We start from the raw sequence: 25,707 nt of genomic DNA, 5'->3' as shown, positions 1-25,707 counted from the left end.
CTGAGCCCTCACCATCACAATCCACTTTCCCTGCATCCTTCCAGCTACAAAGACAGCTCCTGGCTTCCCATACAGTCACCCAGCTTGTGCTACACCCTCCCACTGTCACTCCCTTTATCCTCCAACAATGGGAGCTTCAGGAAGCAGGTCAGAGACTCCCAAGGTGGGCCAGCTTCGATCTGAGTGCCTCCTCCCTCAGGCTGAGCTCTGGAGCTCTCTCCCATTGAAGGAGAATACACTGCTCACAGGAAAATATACTACATGCTCGGTTTCTTCTGGATCTGGCAACTTGGGCTACCTGAGGTGCATCAGAGAGTCAGGAATGCTTGCTGGTGGAAGAGCGGCGCTGAGGACAACCTGCATTCCCCAAGACACACTAGCAGGCATCCTGCAACAACGCAGGAGGGCTACAGGAGAAGTGCACAAGCTGGGAGCGGTACAGTGCCTGCCTGGCACACATGAGGCTGGACCCCAGCACCCCAAAAGTCATCATAGAGGGAAGGAAGAGGGAAGGAGTTAAGAAGGGAGGGAGGGGTGAAGGAAGGGTGTACAAAAGGGAAGGAAAGATGGGTGAGAGAAGAGAAGGGAGGCAAGAGGGAGATAAAGGAGGAGAGGAAGGGAGGAGAAGAAGGAGATGGAGCGAGGAGGAAAGGAAAGAAGGAAGGAGATGTAAAGAAAATCTTATTGTTTCCCAACAATAACAAATTTTAAAAGCAAAATTAATATTTAAATATCTACAAAAGTAATATTCAAGCCGGGCGGTAGTGGCACACGCCTTTAATCCCAGCACTCGGGAGGCAGAGGCAGGTGGATCTCTGTGAGTTCGAGGCCAGCCTGGTCTATAAGAGCTAGTTCCAGGACAGGAACCAAAAGCTACGGAGAAACCCTGTCTTGAAAAATCAAAAAAAAAAAAAAGTACTATTCAACAGCAACTCAATATCTCTGTATCACAGGCAGTTCAGCTGAACCTAGGTTGGGCACACCTTAATACAGGCTTGGGCAGGGCTTTGAAAAGTGAGAGTGCCCGGGGCTTAGGAAGGTCTTTAAACCTCCCATCTACAAAACCTGTTCAGGTGGGTGTCTGCTGGAGCACCCGGTTCCCTGGCAGCCACATCACTGCAGAATCGAGGGCCCCACTGGCCCGGGCTTCAGCATGCTTAGGGGTTAAGTGTCATCAAAGTCAGGAGGCTTCCAGACTCCAGTCCTCTGAGTGACACACATTCAGGAACTAGGAAAGTAGCGACAGGCTGCCACAACACCCAGGACTTCGCAGTTTCTCAAGCCGGAGCCTCTCCGTGGGCAGAGTTCCCAGCTGAACAGCTAGGAGCCCAGCAAGGCTGGATCCTTCTCTCCTGGAGGGGGCAGTGGTATGTACATGTGAAACATCAGAGGCTGACATCCCTCAAACATGCAGAACACACATGTCCACATCACACTGGGTGTGGGCTTTATACTGATGGATCTCTATCAGCTCAAAGAAAACATGTAACTAGAGTTGATTTTGGCTGTTAACGTAGTTTGTGTCTATGAAGTTGGTTATCAACACTGAGTTACAACTCAGGAATCCCTGCTAAGACAAACACAGGGTCAGTTTCCTAGGAACTTCTGGTCCTGGAAATTTTGACAGTTGATAAAGACATAAACTGTCCTGTTTTGTCATGCATGTCTGTTAACGTTGAATTCACAGATGATGACATTGGCCATGTGTGTGGAAATTTGCCCACCATACCTGTCGGCTCTGTAAGGTATACATGGCCCTCTAACGCTTATGAACACGCAGTGATTCAGATCTACATCTGGAGGTCTTACACAAGCAAAAGATAGGTCGCAGCGACATGGTTCTGTCAGTTAATGGCGCTTGTTAGGAAAGCCTGAAGATCCAAGTTCAATCCCAGAACCCAAGTGAAGATAAAAGGGGAAAATTGTCCAGGGCAGCCAGGAAACTCTGTCTCCAAACCAAAAGGGGGAGCCCAATTCTACTAAGTTATTCTATGGGCCTCTATATGCACGCTGTGACACATTTATGACCCTTGTACACAATAACACTTTTTAAAAATTAAAAACAAAACTAAAAAGTAAAAGATGGGGACAGGGAGATGGTTCAGTTGGCAACGTGCTTGCTTGAATCCTCAGCATGAGAACCTGCATTTGGACAACTAGAATCTACATAAAAAGCCAGCACAGGGGCCAGTGAGGAGATTTAGCAAGTAAATGCCCTTACCATTGAGCGTGACCACCTCAGTCTGAGTCCATGATCCCATACCGTGGAAGGAAAAACTAACTCTTGCAAGTTGCCTTCTGACCTCCAATGTGTCCCACCACATACATACAGAGATAACTTTTAAATTAAGGAAAAAATAGTTGGGGCTGGGGAGACAGCTCAAGGTCCACTGCCAAAGCCACTGACCTTCACACAGTGAAAGAAGAGAACCAATCCCCTCAAGTTGTCCTTGGACCTCCGCACCTGTGCTATGGCATATGCACATATACATCTAATAAATAAATAAATAAATAAATGTAGTTTTTAAAAACTAATGAGTCACCTAAAAGTGATTCTTAAAGGAAGGAAGGGAGGAAGGGAGGGAGGGAGGGAGGGAGGAGGGAAGGGAAGAAAGGAGGGAGCGAGGGAGGAAGGAGGGAAGGAGGAAAGAAGAGCCAGTACAGTGGTACATGTCTATAACTCCAGTGGCAATATGGTAGGTGGAGACAGGCATATCCTTAGAAGCTCAAGGGAGAGATGGCCTGGCCTACTTAGGCTATTAAGGGATTCTGTCTCAAAAAAGGGGAAGGTACCTGAGGAGTGATATTCATGGTTGTGTTTGATCTGCAAACACACACACAAGGCTGGCAGACACACACACATACACACACACACACACACAGAGAGAGAGAGAGAGAGAGAGAGAGAGAGAGAGAGAGAGAGAGAGATTGATTGAGATTATGTTGGAGGTCCAACATGAGGAGCTGTATTAAAGGGTCTCAGAATCAGGAAGGTTGAGAACCATGACCTAGAGTCTTTCCCATGTGCATTCAAGTCTACGATAGCTGGATGATTGCTGTGTTTAGTTGAGAAACCTCCGTACTGATTGCCGTGGTGGCTGCACCAGTTTGCACTGGCACTGGGAGTGAGTAATGGCTGTCTTTTCCCCACGCCCTCCCAGCTAGGCCAGCTATCTTCTTAGTAAGCACTGTGACTAAAGAGAGTTGGAATCTCAGCTTTTCTACGTTGTCTTCAGGCTTGGCAGCAAGTGCCTTGACCTGCTGAGCTATCTCCATGCCCCTGAGACAGAGTATTAGTGTGGCTTTAATCTACTTTCCCCAGTGGCTAAGGATGTTGGTTAGTCTTTTCAAATTGGTTACATGTGTCTATTCTTTTGAGCACTATCTTTTCAGCTTTTTAGGACATTTATTAACCAGGTGATTTCCTTTTTCTGGTACTTTTTCTAGTCATTTGTATATTCTACATATCAGTCTCCTGTCTGATGTTGGTAAAAATGGTTTTTCTTTCAATTCTGTAGCCTTTGACATTTCCTCTGCTGTACTAAAAATTTACTTCATCTTACCTGACAATTCTTAGGATGATCAGATGCCTACACCTGTATATTTTTTTGAAGTGCAATGTAGAGGAGGTCAGAGGCATCAGATCCCTGGAACTGGAGTTATAGGTCTTTATGAGTTGCCAGACATAGGTGCCGGGAACTGAACTCCGGTCCTCTGTGAGAGGGGCACATGCTCTTCACCGACCATCTCCCAAGCCCCTGCTCATATCTCACGGTGTTTTCCTCTAGCATTCTCTAAGTTTCAGGTCTTACATGGAGGTCTGTGCAAGGTTGAGAGCTGCGTGTTTGGTTTTACTGTCTTTCCTGTGAGATCCAGCTTGTCCAGTTTGTTGACAAGGCCGTCTTTAGCCAATGCATGTTTCTAACGCCTCTGTCAGAATTAAGTGGCTGTAGCTACGTGGATTTACTTCTGGGTCCTCTATTCTATTCCTTTTGTCTATACGTCTGATTTTGGGTATGACTGGAATTTGAACAGGTACTTGGATGGAATTATTTTAAACCCTGAATCATTTTAGAGTTACATTTACACCATTAAATTGAGAATTACAAAACTTGGAATTTCCATTTGCTTTAAAGGTCATAACTGTAGGGGAACGTACAGCTTCCCAAGAAGGATGGTTTAGCTACAAACAAACAAATCATTTCCATATTACCATAAGTGCTTAGCTTCCTCTATATTTAGAGATCAGTATTATAAGTATAAAAGTTTACTATTTTAAGTTTTTGAATTTTATTTATTTTGGGGGTGGGTAGAGGTTGGGGAACGGCCTGCATGAGTCCATTCTCTCCTAACCATGACTCAGGGTTGGAATTAAGGTCACCAGGCTTAGCAGCAAGTACTTTTCCCTATAAGGTATCTTACTGGCTGTTTTCTCTGAAAATGAATTTGCCTTGTAGGTGCAATTCTGCGATGGCTTCTCGTTTTCTTTAATCGTTAGTGCACGCATGTCGGGGGTCATGCCACACTGCACAAGTCAGGACCAGAAGACAACCATGGGATGGGTTTCAAGGATGGAGCTCACGTTGTCAGGCTTGCACAGCAAGGGCTTCAGGCTGAGTCATCGCAGCTGCCAGATGGGTAATGTCAGCTGCTAGTATATTAAGAACACCCAGGAGGATAGCGACACACCTGAGCATGTCTAGGAGACATGTGAGGAGGCCATTACATCACAGGATCTGACCTGAGGAAAGGATTAGATGAACTCAGGGGACAATGCACAGTGGGAGGCAGGGAAAAGTGGGAGGCGAGGCCTGGTAGGAAGAAGTAGATTACTGGGAGCTTGTTTGTTGAGGTTGTTTGCCTTGGCCTCTTTCTAAGTCCCCTTTCCTCCACTTGCTGTCCCACGGGACATAAGCCACTCAGCTAAATCCTCCTTGCCATGATGGACTGAGTTCTCTGCTGCACCCTCCCTGTATGAATGGACAGAGCCCTCTCTCTGCTGCACCCTCCCATATGAATGGACTGAGCCCTCTACCCTCCCTGTATGAATGTACTGAGCCCTCCCTCCCAGTATGAATGGACTGAGCCTTCTACCCTCTCTGTATAAATGGACTGAGCCTTCTACCCTCTCTGTATGAATGGACTGAGCCTTCTACCCTCTCTGTATGAATGGACTGAGCCTTCTACCCTCTCTGTATGAATGGACTGAGCCCTCTCTCCCTGTATGAATGGATTGAGCCCTCTACCCTCCCTGTATGAATGGACTGAGCCCTCTCTCTGCTGCACCCTCTGAGTGAGGTCCTCTGAAACTGTGAGTCACAATAAACCTTCATCTTTGAACTTGTTTTCTTGGGTATTTTGGTCATGACAAAAAATTAATTAAGAGTTTAGTTTTGGAGCCTGTCCTGGAACTCACTCTGTAGACCAGACCAGCCTCCAACTCACAGAGATCCACTTGCCTCTGCCTCCCAAGTGCTGGGATTAAAGGTGTGGGCCACCACTGCCTGGCTTTGTAATTAGATATTTTATATATATATAATATTTTGCTATGGTCTGCCCTCCTCCAACTCTTTCCAGATCCTCCATTGGAGTTGTTTTTTTAACCTTAGCATTCTGTTTAGATTATTATATCTTGTTTCTGTAGAATGTAAACAATAGTTGTAACATTTTCTAAACTGTGAAAAGGTGGGAGGGGTATGTGTCAGCCATGAGGGAGCATCAAGACACACTGAATATGTGTGTTAAATTGTCAGAGAATAAATAAAACAAACCAAAAAAAAATTAACTAAGAGTAACAAAACTAACACAAGATGACCATGTAGAAAATATGAAAAACTAGACTGGAGAGAGAGAGAGATGGAAAAGTGACTTCCACACAAAACAGGAGGACTTGAGTTTAATCCCTAAGCCCCACACAGTAGAGGTAGAGAGCTAACTCCTCCAAGGTGTGCTCTGACCTTCACACACACTACGGTACGTGTGCCCTTCCACACACACACACACACACACACACATTAAAACAGAATCTAAAGCCAATAATAATAATTGATAATATAAAACTAAGGACTTAAAAACTAGGACCATGTGACAATCAAATGACCATCTGAAAACTTCCTGCCTTTCCTTTGGTTTGCTTACATACTACAAACCAAGGCACCATTATTCTAGAAAGACTGCTGTGATATTTTACAGACAAAACTTTTAAGAAAAACACTTCTAACATTAATTCAAGAATGAGTGTAGCTGAGAAGATGGTGTCTTAGTCACTATTCTATTGCTGTGAAGAGACATTGTGACCACGAAAACTCTTATAAAGGAAAGCATTTAATTGGGGGCCGGCTTATAGCTCCAGGGGTGTGGCCGTCCATGGCCATATGGCAGAAGGCATGACAGCGGGAGCACGGCAGCAGAGAGCATGGGGGGGGGGGGGGGTCGGGAGGCGTGGCGGCAGGGGGCGTGGCGGCAGGGGGCGTGGCGGCAGAAAGCATGGGGGCGTGGCAGCAGGGGGCGTGGCGGCAGGCAGGTGTAGTGCTGGAGAAGTAGCTAAGAGCTACATCCTGATCGGTAAGCCAAGAGACAGAGAAGGAGGGAAGGTGAGGGGAAGAGAGAGAGGAGGGAGAGGGAGGGTGGAGGGAGATGAGTGAGGGAAATAGGGGGAGGGGGAAGAAAAAGAGAGAGTGAGGAAGAAGGAGGAAGAGGAAGGAGAGTGAGAAGGTGAGGAACAGGGAAGGGGGGAGAGAAAGAGATTGATTGGGCCTGGCATGAGCTTTTGATACACTTCCTCCACTAGGCCACACCTCCTCCAACCAGGTTGCACTGTGATTTTCTCAAATAGTGTCAAATGGTGACTAAACATTCAAATACATAAGCCTATGGGGGCCCTTCTTACTGAAATCACCACAGATGGCTTGCAAGGTAAGAGTACATTGCCCTTGCAGAGAACTGAGTTCTGATTCCAACACTCACACTGGACAGCTTACAACTCTAGCTTCCAGGAATCCAACGCCCTCCTCGGAATTCTACGGGCGTTGACACTCACATGCACAAACCCACACACAATAAATCTAAAATAAAAGAATGCTTTTAAAGTTTGGATCACTTTTAGATGAGTTTAAAAAAAATAAAACCTTCCAGCTGTCAGTATTTAAGAAACATGGTAGGATCAAAATAACCCAGAGTGAACCTAACAGCTCCCCCACGTCCCCCATGCTGCTGACGCTTGTTACATGTGCCTCGGCAGCTGAGGATGGGTCATCACCAACGCCAAACAAGGAAATAAGCACAGATTGCTGCTCACTCTCAAATCTATGACCTGCTGGAATCAACACCTACAGCTCCACAGACTTGCCTTGGCCACGACCTTCCCTTCATCTTGGGCAAATGTGCAAAACAATCACTTGTTTTCTGTGCTAGAGACATGTGAGACTTCGGAAATGATCCAAGGCAGCTGAGTTTTCCAGACTGGAGGGAAAGACTATTTCTGTCTCTCTTATGTCTCTCTGTCTCTCTCTTCCTCATGTGTCTGTTTGTCCATCTGTCTATGTGTCTACAAGGTTATTCGGGTGTCTTCCTCAATCACTCTCCACCGTGTTCATGAGTCAGGGTCTCTCACTGAACTAGACCTCACTGACTTGCTTTGACTCGGCTGGCACACGAGCTCCAGGGATGTGGGACTCCCCTCTGTAAGCTGTGAATAAGTTTTATTACCACTGGTTAATGAATAACACGGTTTTAGCCAATGGCTTAGCAGAGCAAAGCCAGGCAGAAAATCCACACAGAGATATAGAGAAAGAGTAGGCAGAGTCAGAGAGATTCCCACGTAGCTGCCCAAGAAGCAAGAATGGTAACAAACCACTAGCCTCATGGTAAAATATAAATAATAGAAATGGGTTAATTTTAGAGTAGAGGTGGTGGCTGCTGCTGCCTTCAGCCATCTTTCAGGGATCTGTAGCTTCCGGCGCTCAGCAAGGCAGACAGGGTCTCCTAGCAGCATAGCACGCAGGTCTGGTTACTGTCTGTTAAGACAAAGGCAGATCTCCCTCGGGGGGTGGTTGCTTAGAGTCCTATTATAAAAGCTTGGATTACCTAAACTTCGAGTTCTACAGCTATGACACAGACACGTGTATGGAAGAAGGGCGATCAGAACGTCAACATACAGGGAGTCTGAGAACACCTATGGTACAACAGACTGTCTGAGAGGGGGTGTGGGACTGCTGAGACGGCTGTCTGTTAGCTCTGTCAACTCCTCACAATCTAGAGCCACCTGGGAAGACAGCCTCATTGAAGGATTGCCAACACTGGGTTGGTCTGGGGGATTATCTTGATTATGTTCACTGAAGCAGGAAGACCATTCCACTGTGGGTGACACCATTCCCTAGTAGGGATCCTGTATCTCAACTGTGGGTGACACCATTCCCTAGTAGGGATCCTGTATCTCAGAGTGGAGAAGGTAAGCTGGACACTAGCATGCATGCCTTAGCTCGCTGTTTTTGGTTCTCGACTTTGTTTCTGGCTGTTTCAAGTTCCTGCCACCTTGACTTCCCCACAGTGATGCGCTGTGACCTGGAACTGTGATCTAAAACAAACCTTTTCTCCACCAGTTGTTTTTCCCAAAGTATTCTAGCACTGCAATAAGACACAAAACTAAATCAACGGCTCAGTCCTTACAAGCATGAGGACATGAGTTCGATTCCAGAACCCATGTGAAAAGGCCAGGTGTGATGCTGTATCCTTACACTTACAGAGCTCAGGAGGTGGAACAGGCAGATTGCTGGAGCTTGCTGGCCAGTCTATAGGTAAGGTCCAGGGTGGTGAGAGACAATGTCTCAAAAAAGTAAAAATGGCCTAAGAAACAACACCCGAGTCTGTCCTCTGGCTTATACACACACACACACACACACATATATATAGGCACAGGCACACCCACAGACACATGTACTCATACACACACACACATAGACACAGGCACACCCACAGACACGTGTACTCATACACACACACACACACATATACACACACATATAGGCACAGGCACACCCACAGACACGTGTACTCATACACACACACACACATATAGGCACAGGCACACCCACAGACACGTGTACTCATACACACACACACAAATATAGGCACAGACACACCCACAGACACATGTACTCATACACACACACACACACACACACACACTAAAATAAATGTTCAAAATTTTTCTAAAAAAATGAGGCCTGTGCTGGGGAGATGACTCACTAGGAAGATAGCCAAAGCACAAGTGTGAGAACCTCAGTTGGACCCCAGCACCACATAAAAGCTGGCTATAGCTGGGCAGTGGTGGCGCACGCCTTTAATCCCAGCACTCAGGAGGCAGAGGCAGGCGGATCTCTGTGAGTTCGATGCCAGCCTGGTCTCCAAGAGCTAGTTTCAGGACAGGCTCCAAAGCCACAGAGAAACCCTGTCTCAAAAATGCCAATAATAATAATAATAATAATATAAAAAAATAAATGAAGCTGGCTATCATAGCAAATGCTGGCAACCCCAGCACTTGGGGAGAGGGGAGCAGAAGAAACAAGATGATCTCTGGGGCTTAATGGTCAGCCAATCTAGCCAAAAAGGTTAGCTCCCAGTTGAGACATGCACACGAATGTTCTTGGTGTGTATGTGTGTGTGGAGGCCAGAAGACATCTGTCCACTTCTAGTTCTCTCCCCACCCTATGGGTCATGGGGATAGAATTCAGGATGCTGAACTTGGCAGCAACTGCCTTTACTCACTGAGCTGCCTCTTTTGATTCAATTCTGACACTATACAAACAGGAGCACAAGATTTGACCTCTGCCTTTACCATGTGTCTGTCGGCTTCCGGACTATGAAAGTACCCTTGTGACAGCGATGACTGCTATCCAGAGGGTCAAGCACAAGCAAAGCTTCAGACACTCACTCTGCAATCACCCCACTCTACAGATGAGGAAAGAGGGATGGAGGAGTTAGAATCATTCATCAATGTCTGACTTCCACCCAGAGCAGACGCTATGCTATACCAAGGACTCATCTAACAGGCTAGAAAGAACAGCTAGCGTCTCGGGGTGCCGGACAGAGCATTGAGAAAAGGTAAATTCCAGCCGTCATTGGGCAACGCATGTGCCAGGAAGGGTGCTCTGTAAGATTATTTCTTTGGAATGCTCAAAAGTGTGCACTTTAATAGGCTCTAAAGTTGGACCTGACCTCAGGTTTAGTGGACAAACCAGGAAGCGGTTAAAAAGAACCATCTGTGTTCTTTTTAATTTTCTTTTCTAAGAGTCTTGTGTGTGGTGGAGTGGTCATGCTATGGTACATACCTGAAGGTCAGAGGACAGACGACCTTTGTCCTCTGCTTCTACCTGACTGAGACATGTTCCTGCTGTTTGCCCACTGCAGAGTCAGACTAACTGGCCTGTGAGCTTCTAGCAATTTTGCTGTTTCCCACCTTCATTAGAACTGGGATTACAGACACAGCATTACCACATCCAAGTTTATCATGGACTCTGGAGACTTGAACTCAGGTCTTCACCTTTGCAAGGCAAGCTCTTTACCCACTGAACCATCTCTGCAGCCCGCAGCCCGGATTCTTAAGATATGATGATGTTCTTCTACCTTGTACCCAGCTTTCCAAGAGTCACGTTTGCACTAATGTGTCACTGGCGACAGTGGAAACTCAAGAGTCTTCATGGGGCTTTCAAGGTTCACACGAGGGGGCTGTGGAGGCAGCAAGATGGCTCAACAGGTGAAAGCATTTGTAGCCAAGCCTGATGAGCCTGTGACCCGAGTTCAACTCCAGGTGGAAGGAGAGAAGCCACTCTTGCAAGCTGACCTCTGACCTCCACATATGCCCACTCACATGCACAAACACAAAAACTAAATTAAAAGGACAAAAATAATCTAAGAAGGAACTGGAGAGGTGGCTCAGTGGTAAGAACACTTTTGCTCTTGCAGTGGACCTGGTTCAGTTCCCAGCACCCACATGGCAGCTCACAACCATCTGTAGCTCCAGCTCCTGGAGATCCCAATCCCTCTTCTGCCCTCCATGAGCACCAGGCATGCATTATGTGCATGGACAAATGTGCAGGCACACTTAACATACATTTTAAAATGTTTAAATAATAATCTAAGAAGAAACAGAAGATTGGCAGGAGATACACATGTGCACTTTGTAGAAATAACTTTTGTTTTTTGGGAGGAGGCTGTCGTGTCTGGTTACTTGAGACAGAGTCTAGCTATGTCGCCCAGTCAAACCTCAAACTTGAATCAAGTCTTGCTGCTTCACTGTCCCAGGGCTGGGACCACAGGTGTGAACCTCCAGGCCTGGTGAAAACAAGGTCCGAGGGCTGCAGAGACGACTAGGTGGGAAGAGCGCTGCTTTTCCAGAGGACTTGAGTTCAGTTCCCAGTGCCCACCCTGGGCAGCTCAGAACTGCCTGTTACCCCAGATCCAGGACATCCGACCCCTTTTCTGGCCATGGGTGTCCCCATGCACGTGCACTCTCATGCAAAGACACACACAGACATACATAAATAAAAATAAATATTTTTTAAAGATTAAATCTAAGGATTAAAATGTATATATTATGTACACAGTGTTGTGCCTGTATGCATGCTTGTATGTCAGAAGAGGGCACCAGATCTCATGTCAGATGGTTGTGAGCCACCATATGGTTGCTAGGAATTGAACTCAGGACCTTTAAAAGAACAGCCAGTGCTCTTAACAACTGAGCCATCTCTCCAGCCCCCACCCCATAAAAATAAATCTTAATAATGAGCTTCAAGTGGTGCCGTCCGACATGAAGATGGGTGATGTGCTTTTCCGTATACTTCAACTCCTGATGATTCATATACAAAACAGAGCTAAAACTCTGAAACATGGGAGGAGGGAGGCGGGCAAGCTAGAGACCTGGGGCATAAGGTGGTGTGGACTAGTTTCCTGGGGCTTCTTGGGTCTCAGACTCATTGCTTAACAACTTGCCAACCTCAGAAATGTCAACAATAAAGAAACCATGTGGCTCTGCTCCAGTAGAGACCACAGGATACTGTGGCCCTACCTCTACCTGGACCAGCAGCACCCGAGGGATGCTGGGAGTCCCATCCACACCAGGCCTGTCAGAGGAGGTAGGGAGCTGGACCACAGTGCATCCTACTCTATCTTCCCCACGGCAATGAGGCCACTTGGGGAATCTCCAACTTTACCCCATCACTGGAGACATGCATTCCTTCCTCTCCACTGAGGGTAGTGTAAGGTAGACCTACTGGAGGGCCAGCATTGTCCCACCATCCACTGTAGGAAGGCCAGCCTCCTAGACCATCTCAACATCCATGGAAGACAGGCCATAAGCAGAGGCAAGGCATTCCTGTCCCTGACAGTAAGGTGGCTGCAGAGGTCCTTGGGAGAGCCAGATGTCCTGCCTCACCTCAGCTGATACCAAGAACAGAACTTTTCCCTCCATCTACTAATAATAGGTTAGCGATCCCCTTTGTCTGTCAGAGTGGGATATCAAAGAAAGGCACTAAGATGGGGTGAGAGAAACGTCACAGCTGGAAAAGTCTTGCAAGCAGATGGACCCCAGATCCTGTGTTTAAAAAATGCCCCGGGCGTGGTAGCAAACACGTGTAATCCAGCACTGGGGAGGCAGAGCCAAGCAGATCCCTGACATTCACTGGCCAGCAGCCTAGCCTACACAGGAAGCTCCAGTCCAGGAAGAGATTTTGTCACAAAAACAAGATGGGACCATTGAGGTGAGTGAGCAGGAAAAAGTCCTTGCCTTGCAAGCTTGATGGGTTCAAGTCCCAGAGCCCAGATGAAATAACCCCAGTACTCCCACGGTGAGAGACAAGAGGCAGCGACGGAAGCTTGAGGGCCTAGCTGAAATATAGAGCAATATGAGAAGAGAGACACTGCCTTTACAAGGTGGGAGGATAAACCTACCCCTGAAAGCCGTCCTTTAAACATGTATACTGTCACACACACTCACACACACACACTTATAAATAATAAAAGTGGGGCTGGAGAGATTGCTCAGTGGTTAAGAGAACTTGCTGCTCTTCCAGGAGACCTGGGTTTGATTCCCAGCACCCACATCAGACAGCTCTAGCTGCAAGGTGAACCAATATCCTCTTCTGGCCCCTGTGGGCACCTGTACAGGCACAGCATACGCTCACACAGACACACATATATACACATACGGTTAAAAATAATCTTTTAGAAATGTGCAAAAGTAATGAAAAATAATAAAATTAATAAAAGATAGATTGTACCTGAGGAATACCATCTGGGGTTGTCCCCTGGCCTTCACGCATGCACACACAAACACGCGTGTACGCACAAAGGCACTAAGACAGGATACATAGCCGAGGATGGCTTAGAACATGTGATCCTTCCCTTTCTCCCGGCGAAGGGAGGGCACTTCCTATAGTCTTCCACTGCCCTCTTGGGGAATCAATGCTGTCACACTGGACACCAGCCTGGATACAGAGGAGGTGAGGGTGGGAGAGGATACACCAAGCGTGTGCCACACACTCTCCTCTCACACCCGCCTTGATGCAGTTACTCTCAATGTACGCATCTGGAGAAAGGCAAAGGAGAGAATGGTCCAGAGCTCTGCTGGGAAGTCTCTTTCTGCAGCTGTGGGAATGCCACGCTCACCTGCCCACCCCTCTCTGGGCTCTTCCTCCGCCGGCCCTTTTCCTCACTCCTATCCCAGATGCACGTCCCAATCCCTTTAAAAGCACTCTACTCCCCACCCAGCTCTGCTGGAGCCTGGCCAGGAGTCACATTCAAGAGAATGGAAACCAAGTACCATGCTAACTGGCCGTGTGGTATCGCCCTGGCCTTCCACAAAACCTCTTGCCACAGTAGTTTCTTCTTAACTCTTTTCTTAATGATTGGGTTACTTCTAGAAATTAGAGGTTTCCTTTATAGCAAGAAACTTTATCTTAAACCACTCCTCACACTCACTGGGAGGGAATAATTTTCACCTGTTCCTGTGCCTTGCCGGTCTGGTTTAAACTAACAGTAACGGAAACCCGTGGATACAAAAACAGAGAAATTGACCTCAAAGGTGCCTGAGAAACCCTCTCTGCTGGCTAGTTTGTGCAGTGCCAGAAGGTGTAAGGCAAATTGCTGCGTGAGAAAAGACAGACCTCAGTGGTCTTATCCAGTGTTGGATCCTGCATGCTACAACAATGGCCTGCCTGGCAAAATACACCCATGGGTCACACAGCGGCATGACAGTTATAGGGTAACCAGCTGCAGTTTCTGCTGTGCTATGAGGCCTGCTTCAGAGCAGGAATTTCATACCTCGCAAACCTGGTCAAGCTAAGCCGAGAGCAAGGGAAGCCTGGGACAGTCAGAACGACGCCTCAGATTCACATCCACAAGAATAAGCTGCAGCGTTGACAACCGCTGTTGACCAGCTGACAAGTTGGCTGCGACAGGCTCCTCATTCTCCCTAAGCCCTCTGCTTCCAAAGCTGGGAAAGCGACCAAAACACTGCACAGGCCTGGGGCACGGTTCAACTGCTTTGTTCCAGCCCATGGACTCATCATCAGCTCTACCAAATTCAGCTGTTTTCAAAAGGGCAGTTAACTAAAGGGAACTTTTTGATTTGTTGTTGCTGTTGCTAGTCTTTGCTGGTATATGTGTGTCTATGTGACGCATCCCTTTGGATGTGGTAACATGTATGCTTGTTTGTGGTGGAGGGCAGAGGCTGACATTGAGTGTCTTCCACAACTGCTGTCAACCTTTTATTTTGAGACAGGGTCTCTCACTGAACCCAGAGCTCACCAATCGGCTAGAATGGCCACCTAATAGCTCCTGGGATCTGCCTGTATCTCCTTCCTCAGTGCGGAAAATACATTTTAACAATTAGTCGGGGCTGAAGTCTTAATTCAGATCGCTGTGTTTGCAAAGTTGACACTTTAGCAACTGAACCATGGCCCAAGTCCTTTCTGTTTGCTTTCTCAGACAAATGTAGAGCCCAGACTCACTCAACTCTCATGGACGCTCCTGCATTAGCTGCCCCAGTCCTGGGATGACAGTCTGTGCCATTAAGGCTAACCAGAAGCAGCACAGTCACCAGAGAAAGGCACTGTGCTCCGTCAATAAGTATTTGTCGAGTTCCTAGGAAGAGCAAGTATCGAGATGTGGCAGTGGCCAGTGTGTGGTGACTCCACCCTCCTTAGTTCTGGTACGGGTGAGAGCAGATGGCAGAAAAATAAAAATAAAAACCGTGAGAGCTGCTCGGGAGCCAGTGATTTCTCAGCATTATGAAAAGCAATGACCTTTTCTAGTCTTGTAGAAATACATAATTTTTAAAAATTCGTATGACTCACCCCAAATACATCAAGCAGTTTATCTTCAATGTATTTATTATTGCAAGTGTGTGCAAGAACCGTGTGCATGAGTGCAGGTCCATGTATGCCACAGCACATATGTGGCAGTCAGAGGACAATTTGGTGGACTCGGTTCTGTCCCCGCCTTCATATGGGTTCTGAGGGCTGGAGCCTGGTTGTCAGGACTGCGTGGCAAATGCTCTCCCGGCCGGGCCATCTCACCAGCTCCTGAAGCTTATTTTACAAATTAAATCCCAAGGGCTGAGAAGCCTCAGTCAGGAAAGTGCTTGCCACACAAGCATGGGAACCTTGAGTTCAGTTTCCACAAACCATGTGAAACATGTAGGCATGGTGGCATGTGTTACTGTTAGCATCCAGACGAACCTGGCCCTGTGCCTATGAGAAATTACAGAGTGTGTCATGCCCTGCTTCACACCTGTGTGCAGGGCAGGCAGTACCCTGACTCCGCCTACTTCTCTCCTCTTCTTCCTCGTCCTCTCTCTGCATCTCTGTCTTTCTCTCCCCCCCCCCCCCCTTTATCTCAATAAAACTCTCCACTTAAAATCTGTCCATATGGTGTATCTGTCTCTCATCCTCCGTGGCCTCTCACCCCCAGGGTTTGGACTCACCCGCAGAATCCTACCACCTATGATCCCTGTGCTGGGTAGACCGAACAGAAGAACCCCTAGGGATCACTGGCCCTGTCAGTCTAACCTACTTGATGAGTTCCAGGACAACAAGAGACAGGACACTTTCTCAAAACCAACTGGGAGGCACCTGAGGAATTATAGTCAGTTTTTCTAAGGCCTCCAAACGCCACCCAACTCCCTGGGGCAGAAGCACTAAGGGCGGGGCTTTCAGTGGCACGTCCCTAGATGACCCAACACAAAGTCACTGAGCAGCAAGGCAAGGGTCAGAAGGATGCGGAAAAGCATGCCCTCGGTTACCCTGAAACAAGGCCTAGGGAGACTCTACAATAAGGAGGAGCATCCTTCCCTTCTCTGGCTCCAGATGGCTTAGCACCCACAGCCCTTCAGCAGGTCTGCCACCCACTTGAAACTGTTGTTGTACCCTCCTCTGGAACCACGACATGGAATTAAGAAAGTGAGTCATGTCCCTAAAAAGCGACCAACAAATAGTCTTGAACTACAGACTGTCATGAGGACGGCAGCACATCTACTGATCTCCTTGCCTGCATCTGAGCCCATGCAAAGCTCCATGGTGCCAACTGAGCTTTCAAAGATGGCAAAAAAAGTCACGGTAAAGAATACAAGTCTACCATAGCTATTCACCTGAGCCTTAATGGGGTGGGGTCCCCTAAATCACCACGCATTGTTTATCCGACACAGGCAATTTCTCCAAATTTAATTCCAAAATTTTGTTACACAAACTGACAAACCTGCATGCCTTCCCTGCAATTTAGTTTCTCCTTCCCAGAAGATGACTCAGAGGCTAAGAGCACTGGCTGCTCTTCCAGAGGTCCTGAGTTCAATTCCCAGCAACCACATGGTGGCTCACAACCATCTATAATGAGATCTGGTGCCCTCTTCTGTATATATCATAAATATATCTTTTAAAAAAATCTTGGCCAGGTTGTGGTAGAGAATGCCTTTAATCCCAGCACTCAGGAGGCAAAAGGCAGGCAGATCTCTGTGAATTAGAGGCCCGCTAATTCACAGCTCTACAAAGCGAGTTCCTGGACAGATTCTATAAAGTTACAGAGAAACCCTGTCTCCAAAAAAAAAAAAAAACAACTCCTTCCCAAACATTCCACAAAAACCTGGCTGATGCTGTTGGTGACACCTGAAAGCTTGCTTGAGCTTAAGTTTTCTACTCTGCAGGGCTGGGAATCCCACGCACAACCTCAAATGTTCTAGGCAGACACTATCCAGCACTGAACAGCCCGAGCCCTCCCTTTGTACACACTACAGTAGTGATGGGGGAGGGGGCAGAAAGGGTGGCGATCTGTAGTCCAGGTCCCTTGCCACACATTAGGAGATTAATGAGGGACAATTTCCCTTTGAGACTACCTCTAGGGAGTTTTCTATCACCTCTCTCTTCCTTGGTATCCAATGACAGAAATTTCTCCTTTTGGCCTACTAAATTCTCCCACTTCCCCTCCTCCCACGGAGCTAAGTTTCCCATAACAAGTTTGCGGAAGACACCTGTGCACTCCATCGCTTCCCTCTCCATCAGAATGATCCCTGCATCCCCAGAAAGACCAGCCTACCCTTCTTAGTTCTCCAGCCTAGGCCCTTTTTATTCCCTCATTCCCTGCGTTTTTCCTTTTCTTCATAAGCTATCTCTGCTTCTAGGTCTAACCGCGTGTCTCTGGGGAAGTCCTTTGCCCTGAGACATCTGTGCTCAGCATTGAATGCGCTCTGAACCCAGGGCCCTACTGAGGACTTCCCCACTGTTTCTCTAACCTCCAAGTCTAGTTAAAAGCCTCTTTTCCTCCATCTCCTTTCCTTCTAGGGGATGTGAGCATTTTCAGCTGGTGTCTTTTATCTCTATCCTCAATGAAATTGCCCTCAAGCTTCCTTCTGAGTCAGTTTTAAATTGCTGTTAATGAGACTAAGAACTCAAAGGGGACCCGCTGTTGACCCCTGATCTCTGATAGAATGTTCCTGCCCTCACTTGCAAGGCTTGCTCAAACTGTATCTTCTCTCCACCGCCCTCCGCCCCAAACACACACCAGTTAAAACTTCCAACTCTCTTTTTTAAAAAGTCTATAATTTACTATCCCAACTATTAACCCATTGTAAGAAGCTCCAAGGTTGCAGAGATTTATCTGCCCTCTGCTGCGTGCCCAAGGTCTAGAAGCCTGAACTCATCAGGCCAAGTGTTTAAAAAACATTTGAGAAGAAAAGTTATTCACTTAACAAGGGCTTGTTGGGCACCTCTTTCCCTGCAAAAGACATCACACTGCCTCCGCCTTCAGAAAGCACTGAGAGGACCCTGGATCGTGTTAGGGGTGCAGGACTGAAAACTACGGACAATGTGCACAGGTCAAAGAGTGTGCCCAACCGTTCAGAAGAAAAGGCTTGAGCATGGGCTTGATTCAACGGGTCACTGACACGCAGAGCGCCAAGGGTTTCCTAGATTCCCTTAAAGGTGCCGCGACATTCCACTTTCCAGGCGGAGAAGTTACTAGACCAGAGATGCAAATTCCGGCCTCTTCCCAACCGTCTTGATATTTAAAGAGAAAGAATCATACTAATTTCTACTTTCCTGCAGCAGCGCCCCATTCCACGCGACCTCTGCACAACCGCCCTCACCCCCAATGCTTCCCATGCCGCCCCAGCCCAAAAACCCGCAATGCTTCCCACCTGCTCCCGGCGTGCCCCGCGGTTCCTCCCCACGCGTGCGCAATAAACTCCCTCTTGAGTCCAGGAGGGGCTGGAGCTCCGGCCTAGGATGGACACGCCCCCGAAAGCAGATCCGACTTCTGATTGGCTGCAGGCGCTCGCCCGAGCTCGGTTGGAACGTAGGGACAGTGCTTTTAAAGGCGCTACCGGGTGAACTCAGGAACTTGAGTACTGCCTGCCTGCACTTGCTCCCGCGCTTTCGCCATCCAGGTCACCTCGCCAGCATGTCTCAGGTACAGCGCGTGCCCTGCCGGGCTGCGAAGGTGCAGTGGGTTTGGGGAAATCAGTTCGCGGGAACCCCGCGGGGTATCTTTCCCACCACCACCCCTCCTCCCGGATGCTAGGCTTCTGTTCTGGGATCCGAGCCCAGCTCATAGCCTGGGGAGCGGAACTTTTTCCCTTGCAGATTTCTGAAACTGCCACCCACGCCGGAACTGCTGGAGAGTTGCGGGTGGGCTGGACTCCCGAGTGAAGCAGGCACAGGGTTCTCGAAAGAAAGATGGGGCAAAAAGAGGATGAAGGGCAGAGAAGATTGAATCTCATACTGGGAAGGACCGGAGTGGAACAGTGGGGCACTCGTGAAGGCCCTGACTGGGGAACCTGGAGGTCGGGGGGTGGGGGGGGGCAGTAATTAGCCTTGTGCCTGGCTTGCCCTTCTACAAAAGAGATGCGACTAGATGAGGTGGCCCCGAAGCCTTTTCCTTCCCTGTTTTGGGACCCCTGTCCGGGACGGATTCCCTGTAGCATGATTCCTGGCTCCTCCCACTTGCTTGTCCCTAATCTGGGCACTGGGACAGAGGTCACCGCTGAACTCCAGGCCCCAGTAGGAAGGGACCAGTGGGCGCCTGACCCTGGGTTCCACTGCATTCATGGCCTGAACCCTGATCGACTGTTTTCATCACTCCACGTTTCCCCTCACTGCCCCGTCTATCTCCGCTGATCATAGGGGGAACCCCCAGCAATTGCTGTATTTGAGCCAGCGGTGGTCAGGCAGTTGGGCAGAAAAAAATTTAAAGGCTTGTACTTCCATTGTAAGTCAAGTCTATTCCCGGCTCTTGACACAGTGCTGTAACTGCACAAGCGGACAGGTGGGCCTTTGCCGAATCTTGGTGCCAGCAGAGTTTGTGAGGAGTGTTGCCTTCCCTCCCCACACACCCCTAGACCGCTCCCACTCAGATATCCACCCCCATCCCGTTCCTCTCCCTCTCGCCCAGGCTGAATTCGACAAAGCAGCCGAGGAGGTGAAGCGCCTCAAGACTCAGCCAAGTGATGAAGAGATGCTTTTCATATACAGCCACTTCAAACAAGCCACCGTGGGCGACGTAAATACAGGTATGCCCAGCTTCTCATCAGAGCAGGCCGAGTTGGCTCGGCAGCCCAGGAGTCTGAGAAGCTCACTTTCCAACTGCCGGAGGCCCTAAGGTTCGGGCAGGGATGGTGGCAGATCAAAGCTGGGAGGTCCACCTGCAAGACCATCTTCCTAAACTCTTTGTGTGACCCTGGGAGCAGATTCAGTCTGGTTTTGGAAGGACTTTACCTATTATTTCAGCATCTCCTGTGAAGGAAGCAAAGGTCCCAGACAGGAAGCTTGCTCTAAGCCCTGTTGCTCAGAAGTAGCTTTCTTGAACCTACTGTTCCCATTAGGTGAACAGGGTCATTGAGCACTTGGCAGCGGCCCCAAAGCCTAATTGATGAGCAGTTGGAAGTGGTGCTGGCCAAAGTCTGCACCTTCGAGATGACTTTTCCCCCTCTAAGGATCTTGGTGCAGACTTCTGTGCAGGGCCGGAGCATGTGTATGTGGGAGCCAGAGGACAGCCTGGAGTATTGTTTCCACAGCACCGTCCACCTCCCCCAGGGATCTGCCTGTCTCTACCTCTCCAGCACTGGGATTATAAGCACAGGCTGCCCTATGCACCCCTACCCCGCCCCATTTTTTTTCCACATTACTTCTGGGACTGGAACTCAGGTCCTTATACTTGCAAGGTAAGCCCTTTGTTGGCTGACCTATCTCTAGCCCTTTGGTACAGATTTTGAAGTTATGCTGTGGATTACCATGGTCTATAATATTGTTTCTGCTGCTGCCTTGGGCAGTGGCTGTGTCCTGAGACAGCAGCACAGTGTGTTCTAGCAAGAACTCATGGCAGCATAGAAGGGAATGTACCCCTCAGCCACCCACCAAGTGTGGCCTCCAGTTCCACTGGGCTGGAGTGGCAGGCCAAGCAGGTCAGAGCAGAGAGCTTATGAACATCCAGGAAGAAGAAGATAACGGGGAGGCCGGACTGCCTTGCTGCCAGATAGTATTTTGTCACAGCCTGGCCTCTGGCCAGCCTAGAGGTACTTGAGCATCAGACTGGCTTGGAATCTTTCACTCCCTGAACAGGAAACTGTTGTCTCTTTTCGGCTGCACTGTTCAATACAGCGAAGATTAGCCACTTGTGGCTATCTAAGTGTTAGCTGCAAATGGTTTTACCTAAGCAATGCGCAAAACAGTCTGTAGCTGCATGAGCTATGTTTCAAGGGCTCGGTAACCACGTGGGGCAAGTGGCTTCTGAATGAAATGTTGGAAGGACCAGCAAAACGGCTAGCAGGTGAAGCCTTGCTGCCGCACCTGGTGAAAGAACTAACTCCCAAAAGTTCTCCTCTGGCATCGCACACACGTGCACCCCAATATACACATGCACTAACTGAATGTGGCCAATATGCATGCCCACCTAGGGCGTCTTCCTCTGGGGTGGTGAGGGTACCTTTGTAGGCATAGTCCTGTAAGGTTCCCAGGACTTTTTCCTCAGACTCAGTGCCCCAAGCTGTATGCTCTGCAGTTTCTGCTCTTAGCAATGAAATTGCTCCCCAGGAAGGATGGTAGGAGGTCTCTCCCAAACCCAGATGCTCTGGAAGAAGCCTGGTCTTCATTTAAAAAAAAAAAAAAAACAGAGTTCAGCAATGTGGTAGGGAAATAGGGCCAGGTGGTAAAGCCGCTGAGCGGCAGGTGGAATCTAAGTGTTTCTTTTCAGAATTGTCTTTGGGGTTTGGTGTTGTTGCTTTATCGTTGTGTGCATTGGTATGTTACCGGCATGTCTGTCTGTGTGATGTCGCCAGATCCCCTGGACCTGGAGTTACAGACAGCTATGAGCCGCCATGTGGGTGCTGGGTTCTCTTTAAACACCGAGCTATCTCTCCAGCCCCCTTTTTTTCCCCAGAGTTTTTGAATTCTGAACCATGTGAATGGATGTTTGTTTGATTTGATTAAAGTACAGGTATAGTTTGGTTTGAGAATTTTTTGGTCTTTTTTTTTCCTCCTCTGTTTTGTTTAAGACAAGAATCTCATGTAGCCCAGGCTGACCCAAATTTACTATGTGGCCAAAATAAAATGACCTTGAACTTCTGATCTTCTGGCTTCCACCTTACAGATGTGAATCACCAGGCCTGTTTTATCTGGTCCTGGGGATGGGGAGACCAGGGTTTGGGGCATCCAGGCAAGCACTCTGCCAACGGAGCCATATCGCTAGCCTTTTTACTATTTAATATTTTTCTGGTTTTGAAACAGAATCTCACTAAGCCACCCAGTCTGGGCCTTGAACTTCCGATCCTCCTGCCCCAGCTCCTTGTATCACAGGTGTGTACCACCATGCCCTAGTTACAGGGTGCTGGAGTTCTTCAGGGCGTTGTGCACGCTAGGGAACTACCTACAGCTACGCCTCATCCCCAGCCCCAAAGATAGTGTTGTTTTTAAAGTAAAACTTTGGGTTTTAAACATTTAACTTACAGTACAGAAAAAAAAAATTAAGAACATTTTTAGCCTGTTTTTTCTATATTTTAAATTTGAGTTACTATAAACCCATCTGGGTTTCTTATGCTAGAACCCTCTGTGTGAGACACTGGGAGTATATGCATCAAAAGAATATCTTAGTGCTGGGAAGTGATAGCACCAACTTTAGTCCCAGCACACGGAGGCAGAAGTAGGCAGATCTGTGAGTTCAAGTCCAGCCTGGTCTACAGAGTAAGTTGCAGCACAGTCAGAGCCGGGGAAACTCTATGGGGGCAGGAATGATGTCTTGCTTTGCATGGGAAGGAAGCTGATAAAGCTCTCCATTAGAACTTGTAACAAATCTTCTGTCTGCCCTTCCCTTGTTGCAGATCGGCCAGGGCTTTTGGACCTCAAAGGCAAGGCCAAGTGGGATTCCTGGAATAAGCTGAAAGGTAACTTGTTCTGATCGATCTCCCTCCCTTGTGAGGCTGGCCGTTGAAGATTCTCAGTTCTGGAGTGGGGAGGACAAAGGTCAGGAAGCTCACATTGGAAGCCAGCCCAGACAAGCCTAGCATGGGGAAAACTAGGCCATCTCCTTTCCCTCCTTTTCTAAGAGCTTTGTCTCTGAGCAGACATGTTATCTGGAGGGGAAGGACTTGGGGACCAGCCACTGAGAAGAAGGCCAGGGAGTGACATTGTTGCCATGGTCTTTGGATGTCTATTGAGTAAAGAGAGTTCTCTCGTCCACGCCTCTATCTCCCCAACAAGGCCAGGCGATGACCCCTTAGCCGAGTGGCCATTCCCCAGTTCCCTTTCAGCTAGAAGGGCACATGAGAAAAGAGGATGAGGTAATGCATGGCCAGTGAATGGAACGATTATTCGCTGAGAGCACAGGCATCTAAGAGGTGTCCAGGCTCCACTAAATCACGTGTTCCCACGGCAGCAAGCCCCAAGAGCTGGCACCAGAGTTGTGGCAGCTTTCATACCCTCGCCAGCCAGTTGTTGAATAGGCCTCTGTCCTCACAGAGAGAAAGGCATGGGCTCAGGAAGGGCCCAGCACACTGAAATGCCCTGCCAGGGCAATGTGAGTCTGGCTGTCCATCTTCCACACTGTTTTCAGGCCCTGGAAACCCTGGTGCTTCACAACAAGCTTTCTCAGTCCCCGAGGACTTCTCATTACCCTGGGGGATCTAGGAAACCCAGTATAGCCGTCCCTCAGGGTGTATCCATTGTCCTTTATGCCGTGACCAGGGGACAAAGATTTGCCTCATTCCTTTCCAAGAGCCAACTGCTTATCCGCAGTCTTCACCTCTTCTCCCAGCTTCTCTTTGTGGGGGCAGAGGGTTAGAGGGGGACTGGCTCGGAAAGCCAACAGCGTAGCCCTGGGAGATAAGAATCCAAAACAGGTCGTCCATAAAGCTGAAGTCAAACAGTAAATCAGCAGCACCAGCAGAATCACTGCAGGGATACTTTCCTGCCTGTCTAGAAGGCTAAGGTCCTTGCTGCCTGCGGCCCCATCAGGCAAGAGCTGGGTGCATCATGAAGCAGACCTCATCCCCTGGAGTGCTGTGTGTCTAGCCCTCGGGCCATCTCTGAGATACAAGAACTGTGCTGTGTGTGTAAGAAGTAACTTCCAAATATGAAACTGGGATCGCCGCAAGTGTGTCCAACCTGTGGTCCATCACATGGGGAGATCATGTAGAGATGGTTAATTGATTAAGAGCACTTGCTGCTCCTACAGAGGACTTGGATTTTGGTCCCCCAAACCACAAGTGGCTCACAACTACCTATAACTCCAGTTCTAAGAGATCTGACTCCCTCGTCTCACTTCCTCAGGCACCTGCATGCGTTTGGTGCACATACATATATATTCAAGGACATATGCATACTAGTTAATAAATAAATGATAGAAGGATTTTTAAGTAAATAGAGAGCCGTGGAGAAGACACATGACATGTAACTGTGACCTCCACTTTGCACACGTGCACATCCGCTGGCAGATACACAGACACATACGTGCATATTACATCCAGCTGCACAGATAGGGCTCACCCCCGCCAGCTCAGCGCCTTTCTAGCAGACTGCTTCCCTGATGTAACTCTCACCGGTTCCTTCCAGGAACTTCCAAGGAAAGCGCCATGAAAACCTACGTGGAGAAAGTGGAAGAACTAAAGAAGAAATACGGAATATAGAAGACCAGATTTGGTGGCCAGCCACACGTGTGACCTGTGAGGACACACAGGTCATAATGCCTTGTTTTTTTTTCTAATGTAGATGCTATGGCTCTGATAAATTAGGGCCAGAATTAATCGCTGATCCTTCTCCCTGTGTAGTTTTTACCTGAAATCAATTAAAAGTACATTTGTTACTTTATCTCTTTAGGCGCCTGGGCTCTTTTATATTCATTGTGTTTGTCTTCTGTGTGTATGGGTGGGTGGGAGCGCAACGGCACACACGTGTAGGTCAGAGGAAATTGCTAGAATTGGTTATCTCCTCCTACCATGAAGGTCCCAGGGATCAAACTCAGGTCACCAGGCATTTTACCCACTGAGGATCTCACCAGCCCACCACCCAGGTTCCTGGAATGACTCGCCTTGCTCCAGGCTCTCCTCTTTGCTTCCTTCTAAAGATGTGCTTTGGAGCTGGGGGTGTGGCTCAATTTGGAGAGTGCCGCCTAGCATGTATAAACCCGTGGGTTCAGTTCCCCAGCCAGCACTGCACCAAAAAATCAGGCATGGTTGTGCACACCTGTAATCCCAGCACTCAGGAGGTAGACCAGGCCTATCAGAAGTTCAAAGCCATCTCTTGGTGACAGAGCGAATTTGAGACCAGCCTGGGCTACATGAGACCCTGAGTCATAAAAACCAAATAAAATTAAAGATAAATGAAGATGTGTTCTTGAAGCCCGTCTGCCCTCTTTCTCTACCTGGATGGAACGTGAGCGGTGGTCACGCTCATTCCCATGTGTGGACAGCCACAGTGAGGGGTGGGGTTGTAGAAGTGGTATTTCTTCCCCTGCTCCCAGCCACCTCAGATCAGGTGAGCTGGCAGGGACCTGCGCCTCCAGATGTTCTAAGAGCCCCATCGCAGGGCCGCCCTCAAGTTCTAAGGAAGGCAGGATTGACAGTGTTTGGATTTGTCTGGATCCAGAGCAATTGAGCAAGAGAGGGAGCACTCTTGGTAACAGGATGCTCCTGGTCTGAGGTCTCCCAGGGTTCCTTTCAAAACTGGACCACAGTGGGAA

General features: G+C 48.4%; 2 protein-coding genes across 5 annotated transcripts in view; one reads left to right on the top strand and one right to left on the bottom strand.

The window, feature by feature from the left end:
- Nucleotides 1–18,742, bottom strand: part of CUNH2orf76 (chromosome unknown C2orf76 homolog) — a 61,437-nt gene extending 42,695 nt beyond the window's left edge. For 2 of the 4 annotated variants that reach the window (XR_005974040.1, XM_041648504.1), the window contains exon 1: nucleotides 13,275–13,322. Coding sequence is in view for 1 of the 4 variants with exons in the window: in XM_041648504.1 (XP_041504438.1) it covers nucleotides 13,275–13,316 (42 nt within the window). In the remaining 3 variants the exon portion in view is untranslated. Of the gene's footprint in view, nucleotides 1–13,274; nucleotides 13,323–18,679 lie in introns of those variants that run through there. The other 2 variants (XM_041648505.1, XM_041648506.1) reach the window with 2 other exon arrangements.
- Nucleotides 18,743–18,794: 52 nt separating this feature from the next.
- Nucleotides 18,795–24,836, top strand: Dbi (diazepam binding inhibitor, acyl-CoA binding protein). The gene is made up of 4 exons (XM_041648507.1): nucleotides 18,795–18,951; nucleotides 19,933–20,050; nucleotides 22,853–22,915; nucleotides 24,582–24,836. The coding sequence occupies exons 1-4, from the start codon at nucleotides 18,943–18,945 to the stop codon at nucleotides 24,653–24,655; spliced, it is 264 nt and encodes an 87-aa protein (XP_041504441.1). The 5' UTR covers nucleotides 18,795–18,942; the 3' UTR covers nucleotides 24,656–24,836.
- The last annotated feature ends 871 nt before the right edge of the window (nucleotides 24,837–25,707 follow it).

The sequence above is a fragment of the Microtus oregoni genome, unplaced genomic scaffold (assembly GCF_018167655.1).
Source record: "Microtus oregoni isolate MIOR12 unplaced genomic scaffold, Mior012 000003F_ref0000135, whole genome shotgun sequence".
In the NCBI taxonomy this organism is placed as follows: Eukaryota; Metazoa; Chordata; class Mammalia; order Rodentia; family Cricetidae; genus Microtus; species Microtus oregoni.
This window is presented reverse-complemented; position numbering and strand designations above follow the sequence as displayed.